This window comes from Brassica oleracea, chromosome C9 (genome assembly GCF_000695525.1).
Source record: "Brassica oleracea var. oleracea cultivar TO1000 chromosome C9, BOL, whole genome shotgun sequence".
Classification (NCBI taxonomy): Eukaryota; Viridiplantae; Streptophyta; class Magnoliopsida; order Brassicales; family Brassicaceae; genus Brassica; species Brassica oleracea.
In genome coordinates, this window is record NC_027756.1 from 27,503,607 (window position 1) to 27,530,604 (window position 26,998).

General features: G+C 33.8%; 3 protein-coding genes, 1 long non-coding RNA gene and 1 pseudogene across 4 annotated transcripts; 1 reads left to right on the plus strand and 4 right to left on the minus strand.

Annotated features, from left to right (window-relative positions):
* Positions 1–170: 170 nt before the first annotated feature.
* On the minus strand, positions 171–703 carry LOC106314698. The gene is made up of 2 exons (XM_013752528.1): positions 434–703; positions 171–329 (listed from the first exon to the last, which is right to left on the minus strand). Exons 1-2 carry the CDS (start codon positions 701–703, stop codon positions 171–173), a joined length of 429 nt encoding a protein of 142 aa, XP_013607982.1.
* Positions 704–1,514: 811 nt separating this feature from the next.
* Positions 1,515–4,591, minus strand: LOC106318566 (DAR GTPase 2, mitochondrial). Its single transcript, XM_013756595.1, has 11 exons — positions 4,498–4,591; positions 4,352–4,408; positions 4,196–4,237; positions 3,426–3,493; positions 3,128–3,330; positions 2,854–3,039; positions 2,622–2,772; positions 2,487–2,557; positions 2,240–2,336; positions 1,935–2,125; positions 1,515–1,853 (listed from the first exon to the last, which is right to left on the minus strand). Exons 5-11 carry the CDS (start codon positions 3,296–3,298, stop codon positions 1,611–1,613), a joined length of 1,110 nt encoding a protein of 369 aa, XP_013612049.1. The 5' UTR covers positions 3,299–3,330; positions 3,426–3,493; positions 4,196–4,237; positions 4,352–4,408; positions 4,498–4,591; the 3' UTR covers positions 1,515–1,610.
* A 4-nt stretch (positions 4,592–4,595) lies between these two features.
* On the minus strand, positions 4,596–8,651 carry LOC106318567. Its single transcript, XR_001265327.1, has 3 exons — positions 8,519–8,651; positions 8,361–8,438; positions 4,596–4,614 (listed from the first exon to the last, which is right to left on the minus strand). It is a non-coding gene; the product is annotated as an uncharacterized LOC106318567 (long non-coding RNA).
* Positions 8,652–11,061: 2,410 nt separating this feature from the next.
* LOC106317042 lies at positions 11,062–12,711 on the minus strand (annotated as a pseudogene).
* Positions 12,712–22,523: 9,812 nt separating this feature from the next.
* On the plus strand, positions 22,524–24,186 carry LOC106317647 (DNA-directed RNA polymerases II, IV and V subunit 9A-like). The gene is made up of 4 exons (XM_013755434.1): positions 22,524–22,543; positions 22,649–22,724; positions 23,823–23,981; positions 24,106–24,186. The coding sequence occupies exons 1-4, from the start codon at positions 22,524–22,526 to the stop codon at positions 24,184–24,186; spliced, it is 336 nt and encodes a 111-aa protein (XP_013610888.1).
* The last annotated feature ends 2,812 nt before the right edge of the window (positions 24,187–26,998 follow it).

Here is a 26,998-nt window from a genome sequence, read left to right on the forward strand (position 1 = left end):
CCCCCCCCCCCCCACAATTATCATTCTCCATCTGGTCTCCTACAACAGGCAGACACTCACCGGAATCATGTGTAATCATACCACATTGATCACAAAATCTCCTTAAACGCTCGTACCTAGACTTCAGCAACGTATTGATTCCATGAGAGAACTGAAAGTTCCTCTGGAACTTAAGGGAATTTTTCAACATTCCAGTTGAGACGCACACGCACAAACTCAACCGCCGCATTCACGTCTGGATTAAAATACACTGACATGACCTCTCCCATCCTATCACCAATGTTACGAATGACCGGTTCGTTGAGATACTTCAATGGAATTCCCCTAATCTGCACCCAAAACGGAATATGATTGAGATCCTGATCATCCATTCCCACACTCCATCGATGATCAGCATCTGATCATTAAAGGCTCAAGGACCCCTTGTTAACACCGATGAAAGCATCTCCTCCTTGGGGAACACAAATTGAAACTTCCTCCTATGAACAATACGCCCTGAGATAAGGCCAGCAAGACCCCACATTTTCGGCAAGGAATTCATGAGCGCTCGTATGTTTTTCTTCGTTTGCATAGAAGGTCTACCCATCATCGAGAACTGGTTCACCCTCCGAACCTCAGAACAAACCGCTGCAGATAAAGCCACCAGAGCATCATCAATTCTAGGATTCAAATCTTGAATAGCCCTTCTCAGATTTTCCCCCATGATCGCAAGAGCACAATCAAATCGATAAGTGCAGAGAATTTGAGTAAAAAGTTTGTAGACCGAAATTGAATACTTATCAAAATATATAAGCCCTATCTCTCGCCAAAAACTTTCGATAACTGTTTCATCGTGGTGAAGAAAACTCCCCACTACAGAAATAGAGGAATCATGGGTACAATTATGTACAAACCACCCCACTGCCAGATCGATATGAAGAATAACTGCTCTAAAATCTTCGGAAAAAATCCAAAAGTTAACGGTAAAATCGTCTTTTCAATCGCCCTAGAAGTCGCCATTACGAACTGTCTTTTCGTTTATTGATTCTTATGAACTAACCTATGTACCTAGATAATTAGGGTTTATATGAACATATGTAAGAACTAAGAACTAAGAAAGTGAAAAGATATCAAGAAAGTTCTTCATTTTTCTCGAGGTTCTGGTACTATTTTCAAAATGAAAATTTTCGGTCTTAAAGAGTTTAGACATTCAATACGAACACATAGAAGGAGAAAAACAAAATTTAAAAGCACAAGAACACATACAATGATGATCAAAGATACAACCTTGATGAAACATATGTAAACATTCAGGCATCTTAATGATGTTTCCTTCCATACAAAACGAACATGCTTTCGCTTCCAAATCAATTGATTCCACTCTCTGTTCGTTTACCAGTCTTTGTAACACATGATCAGAAGCAGCTTTTAACGAAACAAATAACAGACGGAGACGGCCATAACAAAAACCGAACCTTTCTGATCAAAAAAAGATGTGGACCCACAAAAGAAAACTTCCGCGAATGGAAGTACAATCAAGAGCGATCTTTTGACCGTTAATAAAAATTAAGCAACAAGAAGATATCATCACAATCACATAAATCTTATAAATGCTCGTGTTAAGATCTGGCTCAACAAGAAGCATGCTCCAGGGTGTAATGCCCAAGTCTACCAGTTCTATAAAGATTCAATATCTTAGAAGCAACTCTGAGATCAGCAAACTCACTTGCCTCTTCTGTAACCCTAAGCACTGTTCTTAACGCAGCAAATTGCGTCTCTACAAGTTCTCCCATGCTGATATCATCTTCTAAGTTTCCGTTAAATACTGAAATTGTCTCGTACAGAACCCTCCGTACATCGTAAACTATAAAATCCTGCAATCGATAAAACAATGATGCATTCAACAAATGAAAGACAACCGAGTACCAAACAATGCTTTTGTCTTGTTATGGTACCTGTGTATGATCTGTTGGGTACTGCCTCTTACGTTGGGCACTAGAAGTGGAGCTTTCATTGGATAAACTTCCTGTAACATCCTGGGATTTGCACAGTTTTGCCCATTTCTTGTATTCATGGCTCGAGTTTAGTAGGGTCAGACAAAACCGTGCTAGTTCTGTCTCCCCAATTATATCATCCGGAATAGCTCCTACATTGCGGGAAAAAGAACAAACCTGTAAGTTTTCCACACTATCTCTTAGAGTGAACATACATCAAAATTTTTAGTAGGCGAGATATCATGTTTGTTAAGTGCTGATCAGACCTGCTAATGCCAACTTCGAGCATATCTCAGCATCAAGCAGCTTAGGAGGAAAAACTCCAGGCGTGTCTAGAACATAGACGTTAGGATGGCTACCGATCTGAGCCAAATAAACCCCTCAGACTTAAACTAGTAGCAGCATGCACACCTCAAACAAACAGGAAGGCAAGTAGTAGCCTTACAAGGACATATAAACTGAGCCAAGAACATAATAAGCATACAAAGAAACTGAAATAAGAATGGAACAAACCTTCAAGCTCATAATGTCTTTAGTATCTCCAGGCTGTGAACTAACTGTTGTATGCTTTAGCTTCCCTTTCTCTGTAAATGAAACATGTTAGATCAAGAAGCGACGATCATATGAGAGATAAGTGGGTCTACTTGCCTGCAGCACTAATCCTCCCAATCTGATGAAGAGAATTGGCGAGAGCGGATTTTCCTACGTTAGGAACCCCAAGAAGCATCATAGTTGTAGTATGACCAGAATGGCCTGATTTGTGCAATTCCCTAACTTGACTCTGCAAGAAGTTGAGAAACTGAAAACAAAAGTCTTTTTAAGTTTCTCTTAGCCATTGAGAACAACGGAACTGAAGATTATGAAATTAAAAGAGAGTTACATTCTTGACACACTCTTTGTTATGTGAGTTAACTGCATACGAGAGATAGTTTCTCCCTTGAAAGTAAGCCATCCACTTCTTCAACTCCAAAGGATCCGCAAGCTCCATCTTGTTCAGCACAACGATCCGTGTTGAAGAAAAAGGTGAAAACTTTCTCAACAACTCATACTCAGAAGACAAGGGTGTCTACAAAAAGAAAAAAAAAACTTAGCTTGGTTCTCTGAGGCAATTAATCGAACACTTTGAAGACAATGAGATGAAGAAGAAGACGTACACGAGCGTCTCTGATCTCGAGTACGAAATCGACAAGCGGTATACGTTCAGAGATTGCACGAACCGACGCGGCCATGTGAGGCCCGTACCATCTCCGGTTAGGGTTACTAGACGCCTTCACTACGGCGTCTCCGATTTCCCTCCCAATCTTCCAGCTTTTAGCCGTTGTCATTTTCAAAATAAAGTATCTCCTTTTTTCGAAACCTAAAGCCCATAAATACAAAGCACCCTTACGGGCCTTAATACTTCGATCGTAAGGCCCATATATAGCCTATTAGACAGATGATTCTAAAGTGTACCAATTTGATTGATGAGCTATTGAATTTCTCACTGACATGTTCCTGCGTCCCCTTGCATTACCATCAACCTAAGATCAACGTTTAAAATTTACAGTGCAGAATCTACTATAGCTCAAAACTGATAAATTTATCAATAGTAATGCCATAAACACACAAAAATTACTTAAAATTTTGACTTTACTACACAACTTTTAAAAGTATAGTTAATTTCTCCATTATAGTGTTGTTTCAACTTTGAGAAAAAAAGGGTCTCTATGTGAAAAGAAGTGAAGATTGCAGAGATAAGGAGTGGAATGATGTCTGGTTGCTCGAACCAAAGAAGTTTCCAAGTTCAGATTTCTCATTTTAAACATAAGCATATGAGAGCACGTTTATTGTAGGTCTCTTAGAGCACCATTATCGCGGGCTCTTAAGGCCCGTATTTAGTGTTTTCAGATTAAAAAAAAAAAGAAAAATTGGCTAATTAGAGAGGAGACGTCGCTTAATTAAGGCACATAAGAGCATCATTATCCCACATACTCATTCAGGGGTTCTTAATCTTTTTTTAATATTTTTAGTTGGAAAAGTGGGTTTAAGAGACTTAGTTAAGAGACGGCTATATTTGTGTGGTCTATTGCAAGTCTCTTGTTTAAAAGTTCTTTAAAAAAAAAATAAACATTATTTTATTAAACTTCAAATTTATTTATTAAATTCTTAAACATAACATTTTAAACATAGATTTAAAAAAAAAACACACAATGTAAGAAAAAATATGAAAATTGCATGTTAACCTGAAAATTGAATCCTCATGTAACTCCATCTACATCTAGTACCTGCAAACACAAAAATGTAAGAAAATATATGAATCATATCATATGATGGTCTTGTCATGCGTATATGTATGTGAACGACTAAATAAACATTGTAGCAAATAACGCAATGTTTACCTCTCCTGCAAAGAAAAGATTTGGAACCAATCTGCTCTCCATTGTCTTCAAAGAAATCTTGATACACCAAGAGACGTTGTAAACATCAGGTTCAGTAAAAACCCCAACAAAAAACACAAAGGATTAGAAGTTTTCAAAAAGCAAACCTCGGATAAAGGAACCTCTCCTGCTGTGACTTGAAATGTACAATGTTTAAGAAGATCAGAGATTGAGCTCAAAAAGTTATTTGACAATGAAGCCCACACGGTGTCTTTTGAAGAACCCTGTTATATCATGAAGATAGTCAAGGACATCTGCACAAGATCAACATGCTTTTACGATATTTACTCTCTTTTCTCTCTGTTGGTCTTTGATTTGAAAAGTTTTGAGCATTGTTTAATGCAGAAGCATAAGGTATCCAATACTTTTCCTCCTCAATTCAGTCTTGTCAATAGATTCTGGAGATACATTCTAGACCGCGAGGTTCTTATCAAACTTTCTTTTGTAGCTTTAACCGGGTCGACGAGCTATTTCCCCACGAGAAGTATCATATAGCGCCAAATCTCTCCGAAACTATTGCCTCTGTCTATATGTCCCCGAAATTAAAGTTTTATATCTATTTCCCCCTGAATACATAGTTCGAGACCTATTTCCCCACAATGATCGAATTAGTTGGTTTATTATCGGTTTACTGTTTAAGTTAAACTATAAACCACTTAAAGTTGATAGTTAACCAAATAAGATCCAATTAAGATCGATTTAAACCCGATTTAAACCCGATTTAAGACCCGGACTCATTAAAAAAAGTGATCCAAACCCATACCCGAGTATTCTCCATCGATACACTTGATAGAAAAATTCCCAACTTGTTGAACCCTAGAAAACAAAATCTCATTCGATTTGGAAGCAGCGATCAATGGAGTCAGTGTCTGAAGCATTTCAAAACGCAGAGGGTCCAAACGTGGAAGATGAGTTCGACGAAGAAGCCGTGGAGAGAGACGCGTTCGAAATCGAACAACTGGTAGATAACTACGTCAACGAGCCTTCAATTCGACATGATGAGATTCCAGAAAGTGATAGTGATGACAGCGATAACGAGGGTAACAAGAGTGAGAAAGTTTCGAAACAGAAGTCAAGCAACCCTGTGAGGCGTGGTAACGGGATATTGTACAAGGATCAAAGATTCTTCAATGGAGTGGCTTTTAAGGAGTGTGTCCTTGATTACGCACTCAGAACAGGTCGTAATATCAAACAGTACAGGTATGATAAAGATAAGATTGGATTTAAATGTGTTGGTGGATTGAGTGAAGATGAAGGTGAAGCTTGTGAATGGAAAGTATATGCATCTGTGCTTCCTAGTGACAATATCTGGAAAGTTAGGGTCTTTGTAGAAAAGCATAGCTGTGTTCCTAGTGGATCATGTGAGATGTTGAAGGTTCCACAGATTGCTAGGTTGTTCGTCGATAAGATTAGAGAGGAACCGGAGTATTATATGCCCATGAAAATAGAGGAAATAATTCAGGAGAAATGGGGACTCACTGTCACGAGGCCGCAGTGTCAAGCAGCTAGGATTAAGGCGTTGAAGTGGATTGAATTTGAATATGATCACCAGTTTGCACGGCTCCGTGATTATGCGGCAGAGCTAATTCTGTCAAATAGTGATTCAACAGTGGAGATTGAGACACTGACAAACACCGATGGTAAAGAAGAGTTTAACCGGTTTTACGTTTGTTTTAATAATATCAAACAAACCTGGAAAGATACATGTAGACCACTGATAGGGATGGATGGTTGCTTCCTGAAACACAAAGTAAAGGGTCAGTTTCTGGTTGCATTAGGAAGAGATGCTGATAATGCTATATATCCAATAGCTTGGGGTGTTGTCCAAGTTGAAAATAATGACAACTGGTTATGGTTTGTGAGTAAAGTTAGAGACGACTTGGGGCTGAAGGATGGCAATGATTTTATCTTGGTTTCAGATCGCCAAAAGGTCAGACATTTTATCTTGATATTATGTTTAGGTTAGACGATTTGGGGCTGATTGCTGAGTTGTTTTTTTTTTAGGGATTGATACACGCTGTCAATTTGGCGCTACCAAAGATTGAGCACAGAATGTGTGTGAGACACATCTATGGTAATCTGAAGAAGAAACATGGGAGTAAATCAGACATGAAACCATATATATGGGGCTTGGCATGGAGCTACAACGAAGCAGAGTTCCAACAACGTTTAGACAGAATATTCAATTACGATTCTGCAGTGTATGATGATGTTCAGAGGATGAATCCAAGGACTTGGTGTAGAGCTTTCTACAAGATAGGGAGTTGCTGTGAAGATGTTGAAAACAACTCAACCGAGTCTTTCAATAGCACTATAACAAATGCTAGAGAGAAGCCATTTGTCCCAATGCTGGAAACCGTTAGGTGACTTGCAATGGCACGCATTGCTAAGCGTTCTGCTATTTCTCATAATCACAAAGGTAAAGTCATGTTCTGTTTTTATGTTTTCTTGTGTTGCTTTATTTATATTTTAATGTTCTGTTTTTATTTTTTCATGTTCAGTTTTTATGTTTCAGGTCTTTGTACACCATACGTTGTAGATTTTCTCGCAGAAGAGCATAAGAAAGCTTCACTATGCACAGTGAAAAGAAGCACAAATGGGATGTATGAAGCAAAGGTTGATGGGTGTACTTACCGTGTGAGTTTGGAGAGGAGAACTTGCACTTGCAAGAAATTTGAGATTTGTGGAATTCCCTGCGAGCATGCCTATGGCGTGATGCTACAGAATAAACTCGCTCCAGAAAACTTTGTCTGCCATTGGTTTCGTACTGCTATATGGAGACACAGATTAATGTCTCCTTATTAAAAAATAACGAAACTAATAATCACATTCTGCGCAAGGCGCGGGTTATTACTTAGTAACTTACAATTTTATTAGCACTAATCATTTGAAACTAATTTATAAACTTACATAAATTTCAATCTAACAGTGTCATTCTATTAAAATTCATTAAAAAAATATGATAAATATTTTGTGGTATTTAGAATCTCGTAAATATGAGAGATTGTTTAAAATAGCACAAACTGAACCAAGACCAAAACAATGTTTTAATTTTTTTTGTCTAAAAATCACTTCTATACATTAAAAAAAAAATCAGTTTGTAGAATACAAGCGTCCTAAACAGGAAGAGATCGTGGATGCTCTTTGGTTCATTGGTTTAAGAGATTGGAATGTAACTGATCACAGCATCATTATCCCACATACTCATTCAGGGGTTCTTAATCTTTTTTTAATAATTTTTAGTTGGAAAAGTGGGTTTAAGAGACTTAGTTAAGAGACAGTTATATTTGTGTGGTCCATTGCAAGTCTCTTGTTTAAAAGTTCTTTAAAAAAAAAATTAAACATTATTTTATTAAACTTCAAATTTATTTATTAAATTCTTAAACATAACATTTTAAATATAGATTTAAAAAAAAAACACACACACAATGCAAGAAAAAATATGAAAATTGCATGTTAACCTGAAAATTGAATCCTCCTGTAACTCCATCTACATCTAGTACCTGCAAACACAAAATGTAAGAAAAGATATGAATCATATCATATGATGGTCTTGTCATGCGTATATGTATGTGAACGACTAAATAAACATTGTAGCAAATAACGCAATGTTTACCTCTCCTGCAAAGAAAAGATTTGGAACCAATCTGCTCTCCATTGTCTTCAAAGAAATCTTGATACACCAAGAGACATTGTAAACATCAGGTTCAGTAAAAAACCCAACAAAAACACAAAGGATTAGAAGTTTTCAAAAAGCAAACCTCGGATAAAGGAACCCCTCCTGTTGTGACTTGAAATGTACAATGTTTAGGAAGATCAGAGATTGAGCTCAAAGAGTTATTTGACAATGAAGCCCACACGGTGTCTTTTGAAGAACCTTGTTATATCATGAAGATAGTCAAGGACATCTGCACAAGATCAACATGTTTTTACGATAGGTTAAAGCTACAAAAGAAGGTTTGGTAAGAACCTCGCGGTCTAGAATGTATCTCCAGAATCTATTGACAAGACCGAATTGAGGAGGAAAAGTATTGGATACCTTATGCTTCTGCATTAAACAATGCTCAAAACTTTTCAAATCAAAGACCAACAGAGAGAAAAGAGAGTAAAAGTGTGAAATGTTGTTACTGAGAACTGCAGCTTGTGTTATTTGAGTAGAGATTTAGCAGTTTCAATATTGATATCGGGTATGAAGTCAACAATAAGAAGCTCTGCAAACAAACCATATCAAAGAGTGATCAGGAACAAAATTTCTACTCTTTGAAGATGGAAGATCTGAACCTTTGTAATCTGAAGTGAAGAGTTGACGTGCACCCCATGCAGAGTATCAGACTCAACAAATGAAGAAAACGAAGGACTTAGTCTCCTCTCTCGTACGCATCCAAAACCAAATCGAAATCTCTGTTAGCACACTCAGCAAAAAAGAACTTAACTTTCTTCAAACCCATCAACTCAATTGAATAAATTGAATCATCAAAACACAAGTTTTCGAACCTGTGTGCGAAGAAGACGCCGCGGCGGAGGAAGACGTGAGGTTGACGAGAAGTGAGTCTCTGAGTCGGCTGATGGAGTCGGAGTCGCCGCAGAGAGGTCATCGTCGGAGTCGCCGGTTGATGGAGTCGGAGTCGTCGCGGAGAGGAGAGAGAAAGAGAGAGGACACGTGTGCACAAGAGACGTCTCTTGTGTGGCTTAATTAAGCTACGTCTCCTCTCTAATTAGCCAAATTTTTTTTAAAAAATCAGAAAATACTAAATACGGATCTTAAGAGCCCGCGATAATGGTGCTCTAAGAGACGGGATCTTGTGGACACGTGTCATTATCTCACCCCTCTCTCTCTCTCGACCAAAGCATCCTCTCTCTTTCTCTCGTGTCTCCGCGACGACTCCGACTCCATCAACCGGCGACTCCGACGATGACCTTTCCGCGACGACTCCGACTCCATCAGCCGACTCAGAGACTCATTCTCGTCAACCTCACGTCTTCCTCCGCCGCGGCGTCTTCTTCGCACACAGGTTAGGTTTATGTTTTGAGAAAAAGTAATAAAGCTTTCACCTTTGAGAATTTGGTTCTTGACCCTTGTGGGAGCTTGCTTAATTGAAGTTGTTGGTGTGGTGGTTATTGAAGTCCTTCACTTTCTTCATTTGTTGAGTCTGATACTCTCGGTTTGATAATAATCAATGATCTACTGATTTTGGGAATATATCAAAACCATTTCTTTTGCTTTGAAATTGATCTTTAGTAAGTAAGGATCCTCTAGTTTTTCAAGTGGGTTCATTTCAAGGTCTTTTGGTGTGATGTTTGTTTCTCACTAAAAAGTCTGATCCTTGCATGTTGGTCTTTGTTTATCACCAAATCACGTGTTACAACTTCTATTGTGTTCTATTGTGCTTAGTTATTTATTCTCAGACAAGATTCAGAACAATGGTCTCATTTTGTTTGATTGATTTAGTTGACATGTTTGGCTTTTTCATAAGGTATAAAAAGATTTGTTTTGGAGTGTTAAAGATCTCGTATGAATGCTGGATATGGAAAGAGTTGGTGAGCTTAAGAGGCATAGAGACGAGATGATGGGTCACTTTGGTGGTTATCTGAATCATTTTCAAGAGTTTGAGCCTGTGGTAAGGCCGCCAACGATGGAATCAAACTATCCTTTGCTGGAGATTGAAGAGGTTGTGGCTGCTGGTGATGATGAAGCTGGTTCTAGCTCGTTCTGTGGGGTTAGTCATCCTCCAGAGAAGCCAAGCATAGCTGAGGAGCCTGCAACATCTCTGTCTCCGTTCTCTACGGCTCGTGCAACATCTCTACAGAGCCATAGACAAGGAGTTCCAAAGAGTTTTTGTAGACACAGCCGGAAATTCGTGCAGCTACGTACCTAGTCTAGCTCATCCTCATGGATCCTCCAAGCAAGACACAACCCGCATAAGATATAGGAAAAATAGATTCAACTAGGTGCATGGTGTTTTGCTCTTCTTATGTTTTTTTTTTTTTGAACTTTTCACTTTTTTTAATTTCAACCCCCTTCATATTTTTTTTAAGATAAAAATGTTATAAGAATTTAATAAATAAATTTGAAGTTTAATACAATAATGTTTTAATTTTTTTTTTTTTAAGAACCCTTAAATAAGAGACTTGCAATGGACCACACAAATATATCTCTCTCTTAACTAAGTCTTTTAAACCCACTTTTCCAACTAAAATTTTTTAAAAAAAGATTAAGAACACCATGCTTAAATAAGAAACATAAGAGACGTCTTTTAGCGTTTTTAGTTAAAAGCTAAGAGACCGTATCTTATATTACTCTAAGAGATTCAACCTAAGAAACGTGCAATAAACATGCTATGAGGTTTTACATTAACAGACACACATGAGACACAACAGACCAAATCTTTCCATAGTTTCTGTGAAAGAGTTTAACACCTTGAAGAATAAAGAACTGAAGAAGACATAATCATAAAATGGAAAAACAGACCTCTGGGCTCTGGCTATAGCCCTCTCTCGTTTTATCTGTTTCTTCCTGACACAACGACTTTAGATAGTAAAACAAAGCCAACAAGAACCTCATAATAGCTTAGAAATCAAAAGACCATAGAAAATAACATAGAGATGAACAAAGCATTAACGCATTTTTATTTACTTTCCGAAAAACATATAATAAAAAGTACAAACTTCTGGGTACGACAAAATTAAAGAAAACCCAAAGCTTCAAACTTTCAGTCAATCACGACAAGCTCATTGTACTCTGGTCCAGATATAACAGCGTCCATGATGGTCATGGGATCAATCTCTCCGTCATTATCCAAAAACATTTTGATCAAGTTCTTGGAAAAGCCACTCACCAATGCCACACCTTTATCGCTTCTCGCAACCGGCGTCGACTTCGAGTCCCTCAGGTTCCAAAACACTATCTCCGGCACTCCGTACCCTCTCTCTTTGTACTTGCTCACGATGACCAGATAGTTAGTTTCCCAGCTACTCGTTTCCCTTGTGTTATAACGGGAATAAGACGACGAGGCTTCGTCAAACTCCATGTCGCTGAACACAAACACCCTCTTGATCATCCCCTCCGGCTTCAACTTCCCTTCTACAGCGACTTTCAAGATCAGATCAAACACTTTCTGAAAGTCAGTCTTGGCATCTTCGAGATACTTCTTAAACCTCGTGGCTCAAGAATATCTCCTTGTACGACTTCATCGCCACTGATGCTACACGGTTGTACGGAAGAGACCCCCACTCTTTGGCTCCCATGTAAACCTCCGGGAGCTGCAGAGTCTTTCGGAGAGGAACAAGAACGTGTTTCCTTAGCCGGTCGCGGACTCTGTAAGCGTAGTGAGCTTCCTCGACGCCTTCGTATTCAGGGATGGTCTCACGCGGGAAGAGCTTTCTAGCGATGCTCTCGCAGAGAAGTGTTGCTTTGTCGAAGGAAGAGTCTATAGATGGAGAGAGATCTTGTTCGTCTCGCCTGACGTCAGGAACTCGAGATCTCTCCTTAGGAGGTTTGAGAATAGATCGGAGACGCGTTCGTGGAGGAAGCGGTACTCGGCGTCGTGGGAGTATCTTGTAAACGCCTCTTTACCCATAGAGATCTTCTCCAGCGTACGGTTTATACTCGCTATAGCTTTATCAGCTTGGTTCTTCATCTCTGCCGTCGCTACCCTCAGCTCTCTCGTCGCTGCCGTCTTCCTTTTTCGGCTACCTTGACCAGTTTTACTGATGAAACCATCAACTCTTCTTCCTCTTCCTCTACAGCTTTTCCTCTGCATCCATTCAGACTTCTGGGCGTCACGGATCTTGGATCCTTTAAGAATCCGGTAAAGAATCTCTGGAAAGTCCTTAAAATAGCCAAACTTGGAGAGAGACTCTAGGTTACAAGCTAGGGTTTTGGGATGGGAACCATGGAGCCATAGCGCCGCCGTGTAAAACCCCTCCTTGTCCGACTTTCCTGTACCACGGACTCCACGTAGGTTACATATAAGTTTGAGAGTTATTAGAGGGTCATGGTCCCAAGCGAGTTGGAGCCGCTCCTCCGATCCACAGATTTCTTGGGCGTGCTGGGAACAACGTGGAAGAAGAAGTCGAGGCAAGGATTGCCTGCGGAGAGGTACGTGCCCGCTCCATTCTCGGTTAGGCCCTTCTGAGGAGAAGATGGATCCTTCACTTTGATTGAATTGTTGAAGTTTTCGACCATCAGGTCTATGAATGGGTTGCGTGGACCAGAAGCTATGATGGGTTTTGGGAGGAGGGGCTTGGAGTCTCGGAGCTCTGGTGGACCAATCAACGGAGAAGCCATGCTTATTAATTTAAAGAGAGCGAAGATTTATTGGCAAGAGTTTTACTGGAAGCGAAAGTGATGAAGGAAGCTGATGTTTTGGCCTTATTTATATAGAAAGAAAAGCCCTAATTAATCTCTAGCCTTGGGGATCACGTTCTTGTAGAGTCGGTGACGTTTAGAGTTGTGCAGTAATTTGCAAAGTCGGCGGGCCAAAGATCAGTGCTTTATGTGATGATAAGAATATCGTAATCTCAAGTTATAATTTACCATACCCGATATCCGAACCCGTAACCGAACTCGACTCGAAAACCAAAACCGAAATCCGAACCGAAGTAGCAAAATACCCGAACGAGTATTGAGTTAGAAGATATTGGATATCCGAACCCGAACGGATAGTATCTGAACCCAAATGGATATTCGATATAACCGAACATATGAATATTTGATCCTTTATTTCTAGTTTAATTCTCTAATTTTATTTCAAATATTAAAATTGATTCTCCATATGGCTTAAAAGCAGATAATATACATATAATTATAGATAAAAGCAGTTGCTATTCAATTACAATATATATTAAGCTCTTGTTTCTTATATTAACAAAAGTTGCATCCAAAGTTTTAAAATAACAACTAAATTAGCGTTTATATTTTTAAAGTTTTATCTTCGAACCTATTAATAGTTTAATATATTATAAATTAGAAAACCAGTTAAGTTAAAGTATGTATTTTAAATACAAAAAACTTAAACAATGAAGAATTTAATTTGTTTTCTTCAAAATCTAAATATCTGAACCGACCCAAAATAACCGAACCCGAACTTAAAATACCCAAACCCGACCAGAAATGTAAAAATATCCGAACGGGTTCTATACTTCTATACTGAAATACCCGAAATTCGAAATACCCGATCCGAACCCGAACGGGTATCCGAACGCCCACCCCTATATTAAAACTGAAGTACCTTTTGGTACTATTTGGAAACATGGATAGCAGTATAAATGAAAATTATTTGGATACATGGATAGTAGTATAAAAAAGAAGTATAATGTCTTTTTAATAATTTCATTAATATAATTACATTAATTGTCTTTCAATTATTCACTCAGTTTAACAATTTTATTAATTATATTATCTTAACAATACATCACATTACTAACTATATTACCATAATAATAATAGTGCCGATTTTTATTTATTAGTTAATCAACATTAACTTTGTGCAAATTATAAAATCAAAAATGTAAAATAACTGGGTTTTGCAAACAGTAAGTGAACTGTTTTTTTGCAATTTTAACCTCTGGTAGTCTTCCATCTTGTTGAGCTTTTCTACATAAGCGTGATAGAACTTCATTGCACAGGATAAAGATGTATTGCGAGAAAAGATCACCCTACCTGATGCCTCTCTATGGGATCACCTTTCCAAGAACAGAATCATTGATTAAGAAGGAGTATGACACCGTTGTTACACACTCTAATATCCAGGTAACAAAAGTGTCATGGAAACCCAGCGTTGATAAGACACATTTAATGAAACTCCACTCTAATATGTCATTTGCTTTATTCATATCAGATTTAACTGCCATGTAGTATCTTTTCTTGGCCTTTGTGGTCTTGAGATAGGGGAGGATCTCATGTGTAATGAGCACATTATCTGAGATCACGGCTAGATATAAAAGCTGACTGATTCTCCGATATAGTGCACTGTAGTAGGGGTTTCAAACGTAAAGATAGTAATTTTGAAATTGCCTTGTAATACACATTGCACAAGGCAATAAGCATGTAGTCGAAAGCCAGTTTAGGGCTTGAAATTTTAGGAATCAGCCTGATATGTGTAGAATTAATAGCTTGTGGCAGTGATCCGTGTATGAAGAAGTTCTGAATCTCTCTTATCATGGCAGGTCCCACTGTGTCACAATTGGATTGAAAGAAACTAGTGAGAAGCCATCTGGCCCGGGTGCCTTATCTGGATGAATAGAGAACATGACTGTTGTGATTTCTTATGCAGATGGGAGTCCTATAAGTGCTTCATTCTGCGTTGCTGAAATTTTCGACTTCAAAGCACTTTGAACTGTAGCAAAACAATCACTAGAAGATGAGGTGAAGATGTCAAAGAAGTAAGCTGCAATGTCAGAGAAGTAAGCTGCGTAAACTTAAAGCTTATTTTGAGATACACATAAAAGTGATATTTTTATTTTCATTTAATTTGTAATCCGTTATACATGAAAAAATTAAGATGAAAAATGTACAATTTTTTAATGGAAATTTTAGGTAGACTATTTCAGTAGATATAAAGCCAATTTAATTATCGAAATCATTAATATATAATGTGATTGCATATATCAAAACCAAAAGGTTATTTTTTGAATAAATTATAAAAAAAAACATTTCCGTTGACGAAGCCCTTTTTGTTCCGTCAAACGTCAACAGTTAAATATAATTAATAAAACTAAATATTCACTTTCCGTCAAGCCATTAGGGCGCAAAAAATATTAGATATATTGTTAGTATCTCAAAACTTTAGAATTTCAAACAAAACTATCTTAAATAAAAAAACTACTAGGCTGAAGTTCTAAATTTTTGAGATACCCGACAATAAATATATAATATTTGCCAAATTTATTAACATGTATATTCGTTTACTAACATTTTTAGGCATGAACGTTTGGTTCCGGTTCGCTTCTATAGTGTATTTTTTGTTTTTCAGTTTGGTTTCGGTTTGAATGTAGTTTTTGGTTTTCAGTTCAAGAATACAGTAATAGTGACTGTTAGGTTATTTATGAATTTTTATTTTGGTTTGGATTTAATTTAGTATTTTTGGTCATTGGTTTTTTTCAAATGACAATGTTAAGAACCCGATAAATTTTCAAATTCAATTTAGGGCATGAGTCTAAATAGGGGTATAAAATTTTGGATGTTCATTCTGATTTACGTAGCTATATTTTTTGTTTATACTTTCTGATTTTTCTTGTGTTACTAAATGTCTTTATATTTTAAATATGTTTAAAAAATTAGCATATTTCAAGGTTATATTATAAATGAAAAAAATCTATGGTAATTTTATATTTCTATGTACCTATATTTTGATTCATGCTTTCAAACCTTGAAATAGTTTTGGGCAATTCTCTCAAATAAATATTTTTAAGTTTTTGTCACCAAAATAGATCTCAAAAACTAAAATGACCTAAATAGCATTTTTTATTTTGAAAATTTTTATTTTTATTTATTTTTTAAAATTTGAAATCCTATCCCCAAAACTCCACTCCTCAACTCTAAACCCTAAACCTTAAACCCTAAACCCTAAACCTCATCCCTTAACTCTAAACTCTAATGTCTGGATTAATTAATCCTAGGGGTATAAGTGTATATTTACTTCTTTTGATAAAAAAATTAAGTCTATTTTGGTCATTATTATTTTTAAGGTCTATATTTTGGTCTATATTTGTGACAAAAAAAGTTTTAGGTCTATCCTTGAGAATTTCTCAATAATTTTTAGTGTGGGATAGCCTTATTTAGCTCATCAATTTTATCATCCAACAAACGTTTACATCAATTTGACGCATTTGAAGTTTTGAACTATAACATTTGAGTTTTTCTATTTTTGAAGTCAAAATTTTGTATTTTGATGTATCTTACTAAAGCAATTTACATATATAATATGAATCTGGATTCATGTTTTGTTGTTTAAAATTTCAATATAATTAAAATTTCAAATGTAGAATATTACTCTTTCTGTTTCATATTAAGTGTCAGAATAAATTTTTTTTTTTTAACAAAATAACTGTCGTTTTAGAATTTCAATGCAAAATTTATGAAATTTATTCTCCAAATTTTTATTGGTTAAATATTGTTAAGTGTAGAGGTAGTGATGTTTTTACTTAGAAAATATACAAAATTAAATATTTTTTAAAATATGTGCAAAAATCTAAAACGACAATTAAAATGAAGATGGAGTATACTATATTAATGTCCGAATTAAATTACAATAACAATTATGTAAACTAATAATTTTTTTCTATACAAATCAATAAAGACCTTAAAATTTAATATAATTTTAATAATACTAAAGAGCTAATACTTATAATATATAAAATTTAATCACGTTGGGCTTGAGTGAAAAAATATTTTGGACTTAATTGACGAAATAATGAATTTATGTATAAATATCCGATTTGGTTGTTCATATAAAGATTATATGGAAATTTTATTTTTTGGAATTGAAAATATTTGAATCTCTTTACTTTTTTTTCCCATTTTATATCTAGAAACATTATAAATATCTTGTTTTTTTTTGTCATATATTTATATATATGATATTGATTTGTTTTTATTTCTAAGGATTTGGGATATAAGAAATCTTATAGGGGGTATAATATATTAACAACTATTTCATTTGTTTCAGCTGTGCTAATATTATTTACACAAACGATATAATGAACAAAAAAATTATCTGAGATTTTATTGTTCAGGAAGCTTGATCTGGAAATTAAACACAATATTTCATGGTTCTATTTATCAACCAATAAGAGATTGTTTTAAATTTTTATTTATAGCCATAATAACTATCTTGTTTGCATACAACTTTTATTTCTTTGATACACTACTTCTTAAAGCTTGATTTTGATATACAATGAAACTCTGTATATACACTATACCATATGCAATGTCGTAGAATTTCCAGTACGAAAGTAACATAATGTATATGTGACTCATTCTGTAATAAAACATGTTTTATAAGTCATTATAATGTACAAATATAAGATAATATCATAATGTATATTTGAATCGAACTTTAATATAACATGTTTTATGATTCACATAATGTTAGGTGGAGGCACCATAAACTCTAAACAAAAAATCATTTTATTTTGTCTACTGTTGAATATAAACGTTAATGATCGTATCCAATGTTTTTAAACCCGACCCGGACACTGAACCGGATGACTTACCGGGTCGATGGGTCACTGGGTCAACCGCGGGCGAACCGCGGGTTAATAAATGAATTAATTTTATTATATAATAATATATCAGCTATGTAAATTTAATATTTTCTAAATGTTTTTATAAACATAAAATAATAGTTTGGATATGTATATTTTTATGTTTAATAACATTCAGAAAATACTTAACTTTAATTTCTATATTTTTATTTTCATTTGATATACAAAATATCAAAAAATAGTCTAGACTATTTATAATTTTGTCTAACAAGATAAGAGTTATGACATCTAAATAAATCAAGACATAAAATTTATAAATAGTTAAAAGTTTAATGTGAATAATAAATTAAATTTCAAATACAAAATAAACCAAAAGTAAAAAATCATTATAATAAATTATCAATAACGAAAATAAATAAACACTAAATCACATCAACTAGTTTTGGTTCTCTCTACCATCGTTCACTTTATTTTCTTCAAGTGACATAGTGAAATCTTCATTAAAATCTAAAAATCACAAATATAAAATTGAAAAGGAAAAACCTAACTTTTTTTTGTCGGTATATAACTTCTTAATTAGAAATTTAGAATATAAAATATAATCTAAAAACATAATTAAAAATTAAAAAAAAAAGTAAAAATTATTTATTGGTTCAACCAGTGGTTCAACCGGTATCGGATTCCGGGTTCTACTGGGTTTTTGTGGGTTTTTGCGGGTTTCTAAATATTGGGTTTTTTCACAAAACCCAAACCGGATTTTTTCTGGATTGCCGGGTTTACCGGTTCAACCGCGGATCCGGATCGGGTTTCAAAACACTGATCGTATCTATTGATTTTCCAAACGATACTTATTTACATGGTTTAAATTGATCTACTAAATAATGGGTTGAGATAAAGTGTATATTTAATAAAAAAACTAATTGAAAGATATGTAGAAATAATAGGAAGGTTAGTTAATAGTATATATAGAAATAATAGGAAGGTTAATTAATAGATAAGTCACAATATATTCAATAGGTCTAAAAAAAAGTATGTCATTGTAATTTTCAAATAGGACTATAATTTATTAGATTAGATATTAGGTTTTGACAAAAAAAACTATATTATATTACAACTGTTATTCAAACAATGATCTCATCGAACCAAACGACCCGGCCAGGTTTTCTCTGAGACTGATTCACAACAATATGGAGATCCTAATATCTCGGAGGTCTGACCCGAAAATCCACCCCATTTAAACTCACCCAGTTTAAGAGCCATCTCATTTAGAATCCATATCCGTTTAGACCCATTTAAAAATATGTCTATTAGGGGTACCTATTTAGATTCACAAATTTTGCACTAACCCATTTAGACTCATTTAATCTATTGTTGATTTAATTTTTAATTGTTTTAACTTTATGTTTTTTAACAAAAACTAGATGATAACCTGCGCGAATGCGCATAGTGAGTTCTTATAATAATGTTTGTTTATGAAATGATTTTAACATTTTGCAACACTACAATCTTTATCGATTATAAAATGATGAATACAAATGTTGGTCTCTTAAATATATCATCGTCGTTGAAGAGTTAACATATTACATCTCATTTTAATTATTTTTAAGACTTCATATGCACAAAACGAAATTAAGTTTTGTGGCTGACACAAATCACCAAAACCAAATAGGCAACATCGATTATATAATGACGAAAGAAAATTAGGTTTTCTGATCTCGATTAGTTTACTATTGACTCTCCATAAGTGATTTCATTTTCTACCTCTATAGAATTGTGCTTTCGTTCTCGTCTTTGTTTCATTGATATGAGTTAAGTTTTTTTTTTTAACTTCTTTTATGAGTTCAGTGAATTATATAAGTGTCAATTAAAAAAAATGGACATCTGTAAAAATTAGTTTCACTCCATATACATATCTAAGAATCAAAATTTTGAAAAAAAATCACTTGCAAACTATATTAACAGGTTAGTGTTCAAATTTAATATATCAAGCTGTTATAGAATATAAGTACAGACTCGAAATATAAATGTTTGTCTAGTATATATTCACCAGCTCGGTCTAAAAATCATCTAATTAGAACAACAAAAAAAATTACTTATTTCACCAATTCGGGTAATATATGAATCCGAATGGGTAATATCCGAACCCGAATGGATATCCGAAGATAACCAAACATAAGTATACTTAACTCTATATTTCTAGTTTATTTCTCACACTTTATTCAAAATATTTATATTAATGATTCTTATTGCTCAAAATTAGATAATATACATACAATTATTGACAAAATCATTTGCAACTCACTTAAAATACATATCAAGTTCTTGTTTCTTGCATTAACAAAAGTTGCATCTAAAATTTCAAAACAACAACTAAATTAGTGTCTTTCTATTTTTAAAGTTTTATCTCCAAACCTATCAATAGTTTAATCTTTTAAATTTTTTTTAAAAAAACTGTTAAGTTAAAATATATTTTAAATACAAAAAAACTTAAACAATGAATAATTTATTTATTTTTCTTAAAAACTTAAATATCCAAACCCGACCCAAAATATTTGAACCCGAACATAAAAGACTTGAACCCGACTCGGAGTGTAGAAATACCCGAATGGGTTCTATACCTTTAACTGAAATATCCGATACAAACCCGAACGTGTATCCGAACGCCCACCCCTATGATATATGATCATTTGTATCTTGCTTGAACAAAAAAAAAAAGATAAACCATTGATCACAAATTTTTTAATGTGGAGCTTTTACCTTTTTTAGTAATTTATAGTCGTTTTTAAAAATTCAAAATATAACATATAAGAAAAAATCTAATTGTTTTTATTATATGCTTAATGTGATTGTTTAATTTTTTTAATAGTATAAAATTAAACAAAAAAAAGAGAGGTTAAATTTTTTTTTATCAAATATGTATTATTCATAATCATTAATTATCATATATATGTTAACAATATTAGGTAATTCCGTAACTTTTATTTAACGAAAGAAAATATTCTTTTGTATACTATTAATTAATTTTGTAGTTAGTTTAATAAAAAACATAGTATATGTTTATATGGACCAACTTATTTTTCTAACAATTCTAAGAATCATTCTCGTGATGACACGTGGCTATGAAAACATGTTGTAATGCTCCAGGATTAATACACACGGGATTAAATGAAACAAATAAAAAAAATTTTACGGGTTTGTATTATTTAAACACAAATCAAATTGTTCTGGTAAAACCGTAAAATCAAATTTTCTTCTAAAACCGAAAAATTGATTTTTTTCCCTAAAACAGCAAAATCAAGTTTTCCCACCAAAACCGTAAAACCGAGTTTTCTCACCAAAACGTAAAATCAAATTTTCCCGCCAAAACCGTAAAATCGAGTTTTCCCGCCAAAACCGTAAAATTGAGTTTTCCTGCCAAAACCGTAAAATCGAGTTTTCCCTCCAAAACGCAAAATCAGATTTTTTCCGCCAAAACCGTAAAATCGAGTTTTCCCGCCAAAACCGTAAAATTGAGTTTTCTCGCCAAACCCGTAAAAATTTAGTTTTCCCGCCAAAATCGTAAAACCAAGTTTTCCCGCCAACCCCGTAAAAATTGAGTTTTCCCGCCAAAACCGTAAAATTGAATTTTTTCCGCCAAAACCGTAAATGTTGAGTTTTCCCACCAAAACCGCAAAATCGAGTTTTCCCACCAAAACCGCAAAATTGAGTTTTCACGCCAAAACGAAAAAAACAAATTTTTCCGCCAAAAACGTAAAAATTGAGTTTTCTCATCAAAACTGTAAAATTGAGTTTTCCCGCCAAAACCGTAAAAAATTGAGTTTTCCCGCTAAAACCGCAAAATCGAGTTTTTCGCCAAAACTATATAATCACATTTTTCTAAAAAAATAAATAATTAATTATATTAAAATAAATGGGTTAAAAAGGTCCTCACTAATTTTAATTAGAACCCATTTAATAAATGGGTCTTAACAAACTTAGCCATTTAAAACCCATTTAAATAAATGGGTCTAAATGGACATTTTTTTTTTTAAACCCATTAAAAATCCGCTAACAAAACCCATTATAAAATCTCTAGACCCGTCCAACAATGGATATATTGGAGATTATTCTAGATCCTAAAATATATATATTTCCAATAACCATTTTTCAACAGATTCAGACCGGGGTGGACAAAAAACCCAAACCGAACCGATCCAAACCAAACCAACCGAAGTTAAACCGATCCAAACCAAACTGTGCTCTTTACATAACCCAATTGGTTCATGTTTTACTCAACCCGAATGGTTTGGTTTGGTTTGGGTTCAAAACGAACCAAACCAATAATCCAATATATTTTTATCTATATATATATATATATGTAAACATATTGTATATTGTAGTTAAAGTTTTGTTTTCCATTTTTTCTTAACTTCCATATATTTTTAAAAAAATCCAAATATGATTCAAATAATCCTAATACCTAAAGATTGTACTGAAAACAAAACCTAAAAACTATAAGCATCTAAATCGTAGCCATCTCGTTTCGTTCATCTTCTCCAATTCTCATTCTCTAAATTATGTAACAGTTATTATAGGATCAATAAAAACAAAAAGGTTGATGCAAATAGTATTTTAGTTAAGAGGTTTTGGAATGCTTACAAGTCTTTGTTACGCCAATTAGATTACAAATAGTCTGCTCTTTGCTTATTATGTAGTTCTTCCTTTGACGTGGTTAAGAGTTTTGTCATCGAACTTGTTTTTTGTTTCATAGATTTTTAAAGAAAACCAAACTAAATCTAAACCAAACCGAACTAAATCGAACCCAAACCAAAGCTACTTTGGTTTTAATTGGGTTGAGTTTTATAAAACCCAAATTAACCAAACCAAACCGAACCCGAAACTAAACCGATATGCCCACCCTATCAGACGTCATGATATAAGTTATACTATGAAATTTTGTCGCGAATGGTAAAAGCACAATGCTAAATGAATATTCTTTAAGTTAATTTACTTGGTCTAAGTCGTCAATTCGCTTAACTGATTTGTTCTTTCTGTTTGGTTTTTATTTTCCAGTAATAACATTTTGTATCCAAAGGAGGACAAGAAGCAAAAGATCCTCCGCTACGCTTGCCGTAATTGTGATTACCAGGTCATTCTTTTTGTGTGGCTTATCAAGCAAGTTCTCTAAGTATACATTTATGGAAAGAGTTAGCTTCACAGATGAATTAATCTAGTAGTTATTTGTCATATTTTCAGCTAAATTTCATTTAATTTTTTGATTTTTCTTTCCAAAAAAAAAAATTGTTTGGCTAAAAGCATCACCAGTAGAGGGTGGGGATGAGCATTACGATTTAAATTCAGATTCAGGTTGTGGGTTGAGTTTGGTTCGGTTTAGTTTGTTTGGATCTAAGAAAATTTTAACTGAAACCAACCGAAGTTAGTTTGGTTTGGTTTGTTTTAGGTTTGGTTTATGTGCAATTCGGTTTTGTTTGTGTTTGTCAATTCAATCAAGTTGTATTTTTTTAGTTTTTCTCTAGTTTGGTTACGAAAATATAATTTTTGAAAGATAAAAAGATCATCATTTGACACTAAATTATTAACTTCTTCATATTTATACGAAAAAACAATATCACAATAAAAAAGTAGAAGATGGAATCAAATAATTTTATATCATTATTGTTGAACCGAATATAAGTATCATAGATAGGAGTTTGGTTTTAATGAAAGTGTACGAGGTTTATATTCTTTTATTTTATGTTAGTTATTTATTTAAAGTAAAATGTATAAAACTATGTTTAACTGTTTAGGTTAGACAGTTAAATATGTTAAATATTAACATTATTAGTATATTTAGTTAATCAAATTAAATACTTCGGTTTTTTGGTTCGGTTCAGTTTAAAACTAAACTGGACCATTTGAGTTGATAAAAATTTTAACCGAATGGTTGGAGTGTATATTTTGGCTAGGTTTGGGTTCGGCTTGTTCAGCTTGGTTCATTTTTGCCTACCTTATAGAAGGTATCTTTAGAAGATTTTTTGGCAAATATTATTATATTAATATATTTAAGTAATTTTATTATGTGATTTAATTTTAATGTCAAAAACAAATTGGACTAATCAGAAAATTGACAAGATTTTTTCTCCCATTCTCATATTTTGTACTCTCTCTCATACTTTTCCATTTTTAATATTATTTTGATTAAGGGATTCACATCTTTTGGCACCGTTGCGAGTGCTCTAACTTGCAGGAAATAGCTGATAACTACTGTGTCCACAGAAACGAAGTTCATCACTCTGTAAGTGAAAAAACTCAGATCCTAACGGACGTGGCTTCTGACCCGACTGTTCCCCGAACCAAAGATGTGCGTTGCGCAAAGTGTCAGCATAGAGAGGCCGTCTTCTTTCAGGTAAAACTAGCTTTAAGTTCTATCTACTTTGGTTATGCTACGCTACGTACTTCTGCCACTGCTTGTCCAATAGAATGTATGCTCAGTTTCTTGGAACACATTACATTTCTATTTCTATGTGCAGGCTACGACTAGATCTGAAGATGGAATGGCATTGTTCTTTGTATGCTGCAATCGGAATTGCAGCCATCACTGGAGAGATTAAGAGAGATTTTTGTTTCAGTTGTCAATCACCAGCTTATGTTTCTCTTATAAAGATGGTAAGAGTCCCGAGTGTTCGGTCAATAATCAGTTTCTTAGAAATTCAGATTTAAACATCAACCTATGTTTTAATGAAATCTTGAAGAATTTTAGTAGGGTGGACAGATAAACCGAATCCAAGAACCCAAACTGAATCCGACGCAGTAAAAATAAATCCGAATCGAATCCCACATGAATACCTAATGGGATTTGTTTTATGGATTTCGGCTTATGGGTTTTATCCGAAATAAATCCGAATGGATATCTGAAAAAGGAAAAATTCAAAATATCAAAAAATACTCATGCCAATCCTCGGTTTTCGCTTCGGATTTTATCTGATATGATATGTTTGCACATAGTTTTGAGTTTTGTTCTCTAATTTTTTGTTTATACTCTCAAATTTTATTTGTCAAAAATTACACTATAACCAAAAAAGAATCGGGATGAGAGCATTTTTCATTTCTCATTTCAATTTTTTTTGGTCTTTGTTTTACTGGATATATTGGAAACGAAAACTAGATTGAGATCCAAACCCAAAAATATATTTTGGAATTGATATTTTGGAAACTAAGTACAAGATAATATTTTGGAAAGGAAAACTCGATTAAGATCCAAACCCAAAATTATATTGGGTTCAGCCGGTTTTTGGAAATGTTACTGAATATGAAGCGAACCTGACTAACCTGAACCGGATCCGAACCAAATTTTTATAATATCCGAATGGGGCTGAAATTCATAAAACCAAAAACCAAACACTCGATCGAACCCAAACCGAAATCCGATTGGTTCTCCGAATGCCAAGGCCTAAGTTCTAGGACGTTCACGCCATGTAATTTGTACTGACTAGGAAATTGGTAACTTGGCATCGGTCCGCAGTCTAAATTTTTTAGGTGTTAGATGAGGAATAATGATAAGTTATTGATAACGACTAACTTAAAAATAAATAACCAATTCAAAGATTAAAATCAAAATTAAAATTGTCAAATGATCCAAACTAAACTTGTATATATTGATACCACTTTAATTTATAGATTATTCAAATTTTCCAAAAATTATATAACAAATTTTTATAAAATTTTACATTATATTTCCAATTTAAGAAAACAAATAAACGAAATGCATTTAAAAATTAATTTGATTTACCTACGTAGAACCAAAAACTGTTGTAGCTCAACTTCAAAAGTAACTACAACCCAATATATTTCTCAAAAAAACTACAACCCAATATACACCAAAAATAAACAAGTAAATCTGTCAGACTTTTGTACATTAAATTTTTTATATAATTAGGATAATAATATATTATTATTTGGAACAGTTTTTTTATATTTTTCATATATAAATAATAAATGAGGTAAATATCATATAAAATGAAAGTAAATATTAATTAATTACTTTTTAAAACATGGGAAAATATCCTAGTATGTTATATTTAAAAATCTTATATACAATTTTCATTTGTATATTCCTCCAGAAATGGTGGTTAGAGACAACTGTTTTGTAATAACAAAAGAATTTATATAATCAGATTCGTGTAGTGGAATCTGATGAAACACAGATTGAAAATAACAAACAGACGAGTAAGCAAAAAGTAAATTAAATTGCAACACAAGGAAAGTATACAAACTGCTTTAAACTGGTTCATGTGTCACAAAACTCCATTCTAAACTAGCGTTTATAGTAAAAATATTTCAGTTCTGCTAATTTTCATATTTTAGAACAAAAACAAAATAAGTTTAGAATAATTCATTTATTTGCTATTCATTATTATAGAACACGAATCTAACACAATTATACAATTACTCTATTTTTTAATTAAAAAAAAATTCATTAGAGAACAAAGACCACATTACTTTAGTTGTCCGAAGACAAGATTGGTTTTCTAGAGACGTGGAATATCGTGGAAGCACCGTACCTTAATGGTTAATGTTTAAAGGCTTCTATATCTAGGTCTGGGGTTCGAATCCCATACTATGCAATTTATTGCAGAATACATGAAATCCAGGTTTCAAATCCCGGAAAGAGCGATTTATTACTGCAGACGACGGAAGAAAGACTTACAAGAGATCTTCAACATGGTGCAAGTAAATCCAGTCAGGCGTGGATCTTCATAGTACGGCTCAGGTGATGCAGTTAGGCATAGATCCTCATAAGGCAGGTAGTATTGGCGGTTGTTAAATCGTTTATGTAATATTTCTCATAATTGTAATGTCATAATAAATCAGCGTTAATAAAAAAAAGAGGTGGAATATATTTGTAATATTTCTTCTTTGCTAAATCATAGTTGTGAACGATGATGTAAATCCCCTAGACTATATTTGCGAATTGATTTTACCACATGTTATTTCTATAATCAATTTCACAAAACAGATATGACATGGCCACTGAAATTGATGACATGTAGGGCCGTTCAATATGGCAAAACCGAACCGTACCGAACCGAACCAAACCGAAATAGATAATATGGTTTGGATTTGGTATATACCATAAAACCGAATGGATATGATTTTTAAAAAACCGTAGGATTTGGATATGGTTCGGTATATAACCGATAAAACCGAATAAACCGAATAAAACCGATCAAAAAAATAGAAACATTTAAATATGTATATATTTTATAACAACGTATGAAAATCATAAGTTAATTTTTTTGCTAATGACTATTACCATATTTTTTACAGTAATAAAATAGTCATGATTTATAAAATACTTGAACTATAATTAAATAAAAATTCATCGCAAACATGCTTCTTATTTTCTTAGTCTTCTTTTGATCT

Bases quoted from the DNA above. Each gene is read 5' to 3' on its own strand.
- LOC106314698 (XM_013752528.1), bottom strand. From the start codon at position 703: ATGGGGGAAAATCTGAGAAGGGCTATTCAAGATTTGAATCCTAGAATT. The intron at 330-433 runs GTGTTAACAAGG...TTTTGGGTGCAG, and splicing joins AGGAGGAGATGCTTTCATCG to ATTAGGGGAATTCCATTGAA.
- LOC106318566 (XM_013756595.1), bottom strand. From the start codon at position 3,298: ATGACAACGGCTAAAAGCTGGAAGATTGGGAGGGAAATCGGAGACGCC. The intron at 3,040-3,127 runs GTACGTCTTCTT...TTCTTTTTGTAG, and splicing joins TCGAGATCAGAGACGCTCGT to ACACCCTTGTCTTCTGAGTA. The intron at 2,126-2,239 runs GTCTGATCAGCA...CCCGCAATGTAG, and splicing joins CTCGAAGTTGGCATTAGCAG to GAGCTATTCCGGATGATATA.
- LOC106317647 (XM_013755434.1), top strand. From the start codon at position 22,524: ATGAAATTTTGTCGCGAATG. The intron at 22,544-22,648 runs GTAAAAGCACAA...TTTATTTTCCAG, and splicing joins ATGAAATTTTGTCGCGAATG to TAATAACATTTTGTATCCAA. The intron at 22,725-23,822 runs GTCATTCTTTTT...TCTAACTTGCAG, and splicing joins GCCGTAATTGTGATTACCAG to GAAATAGCTGATAACTACTG.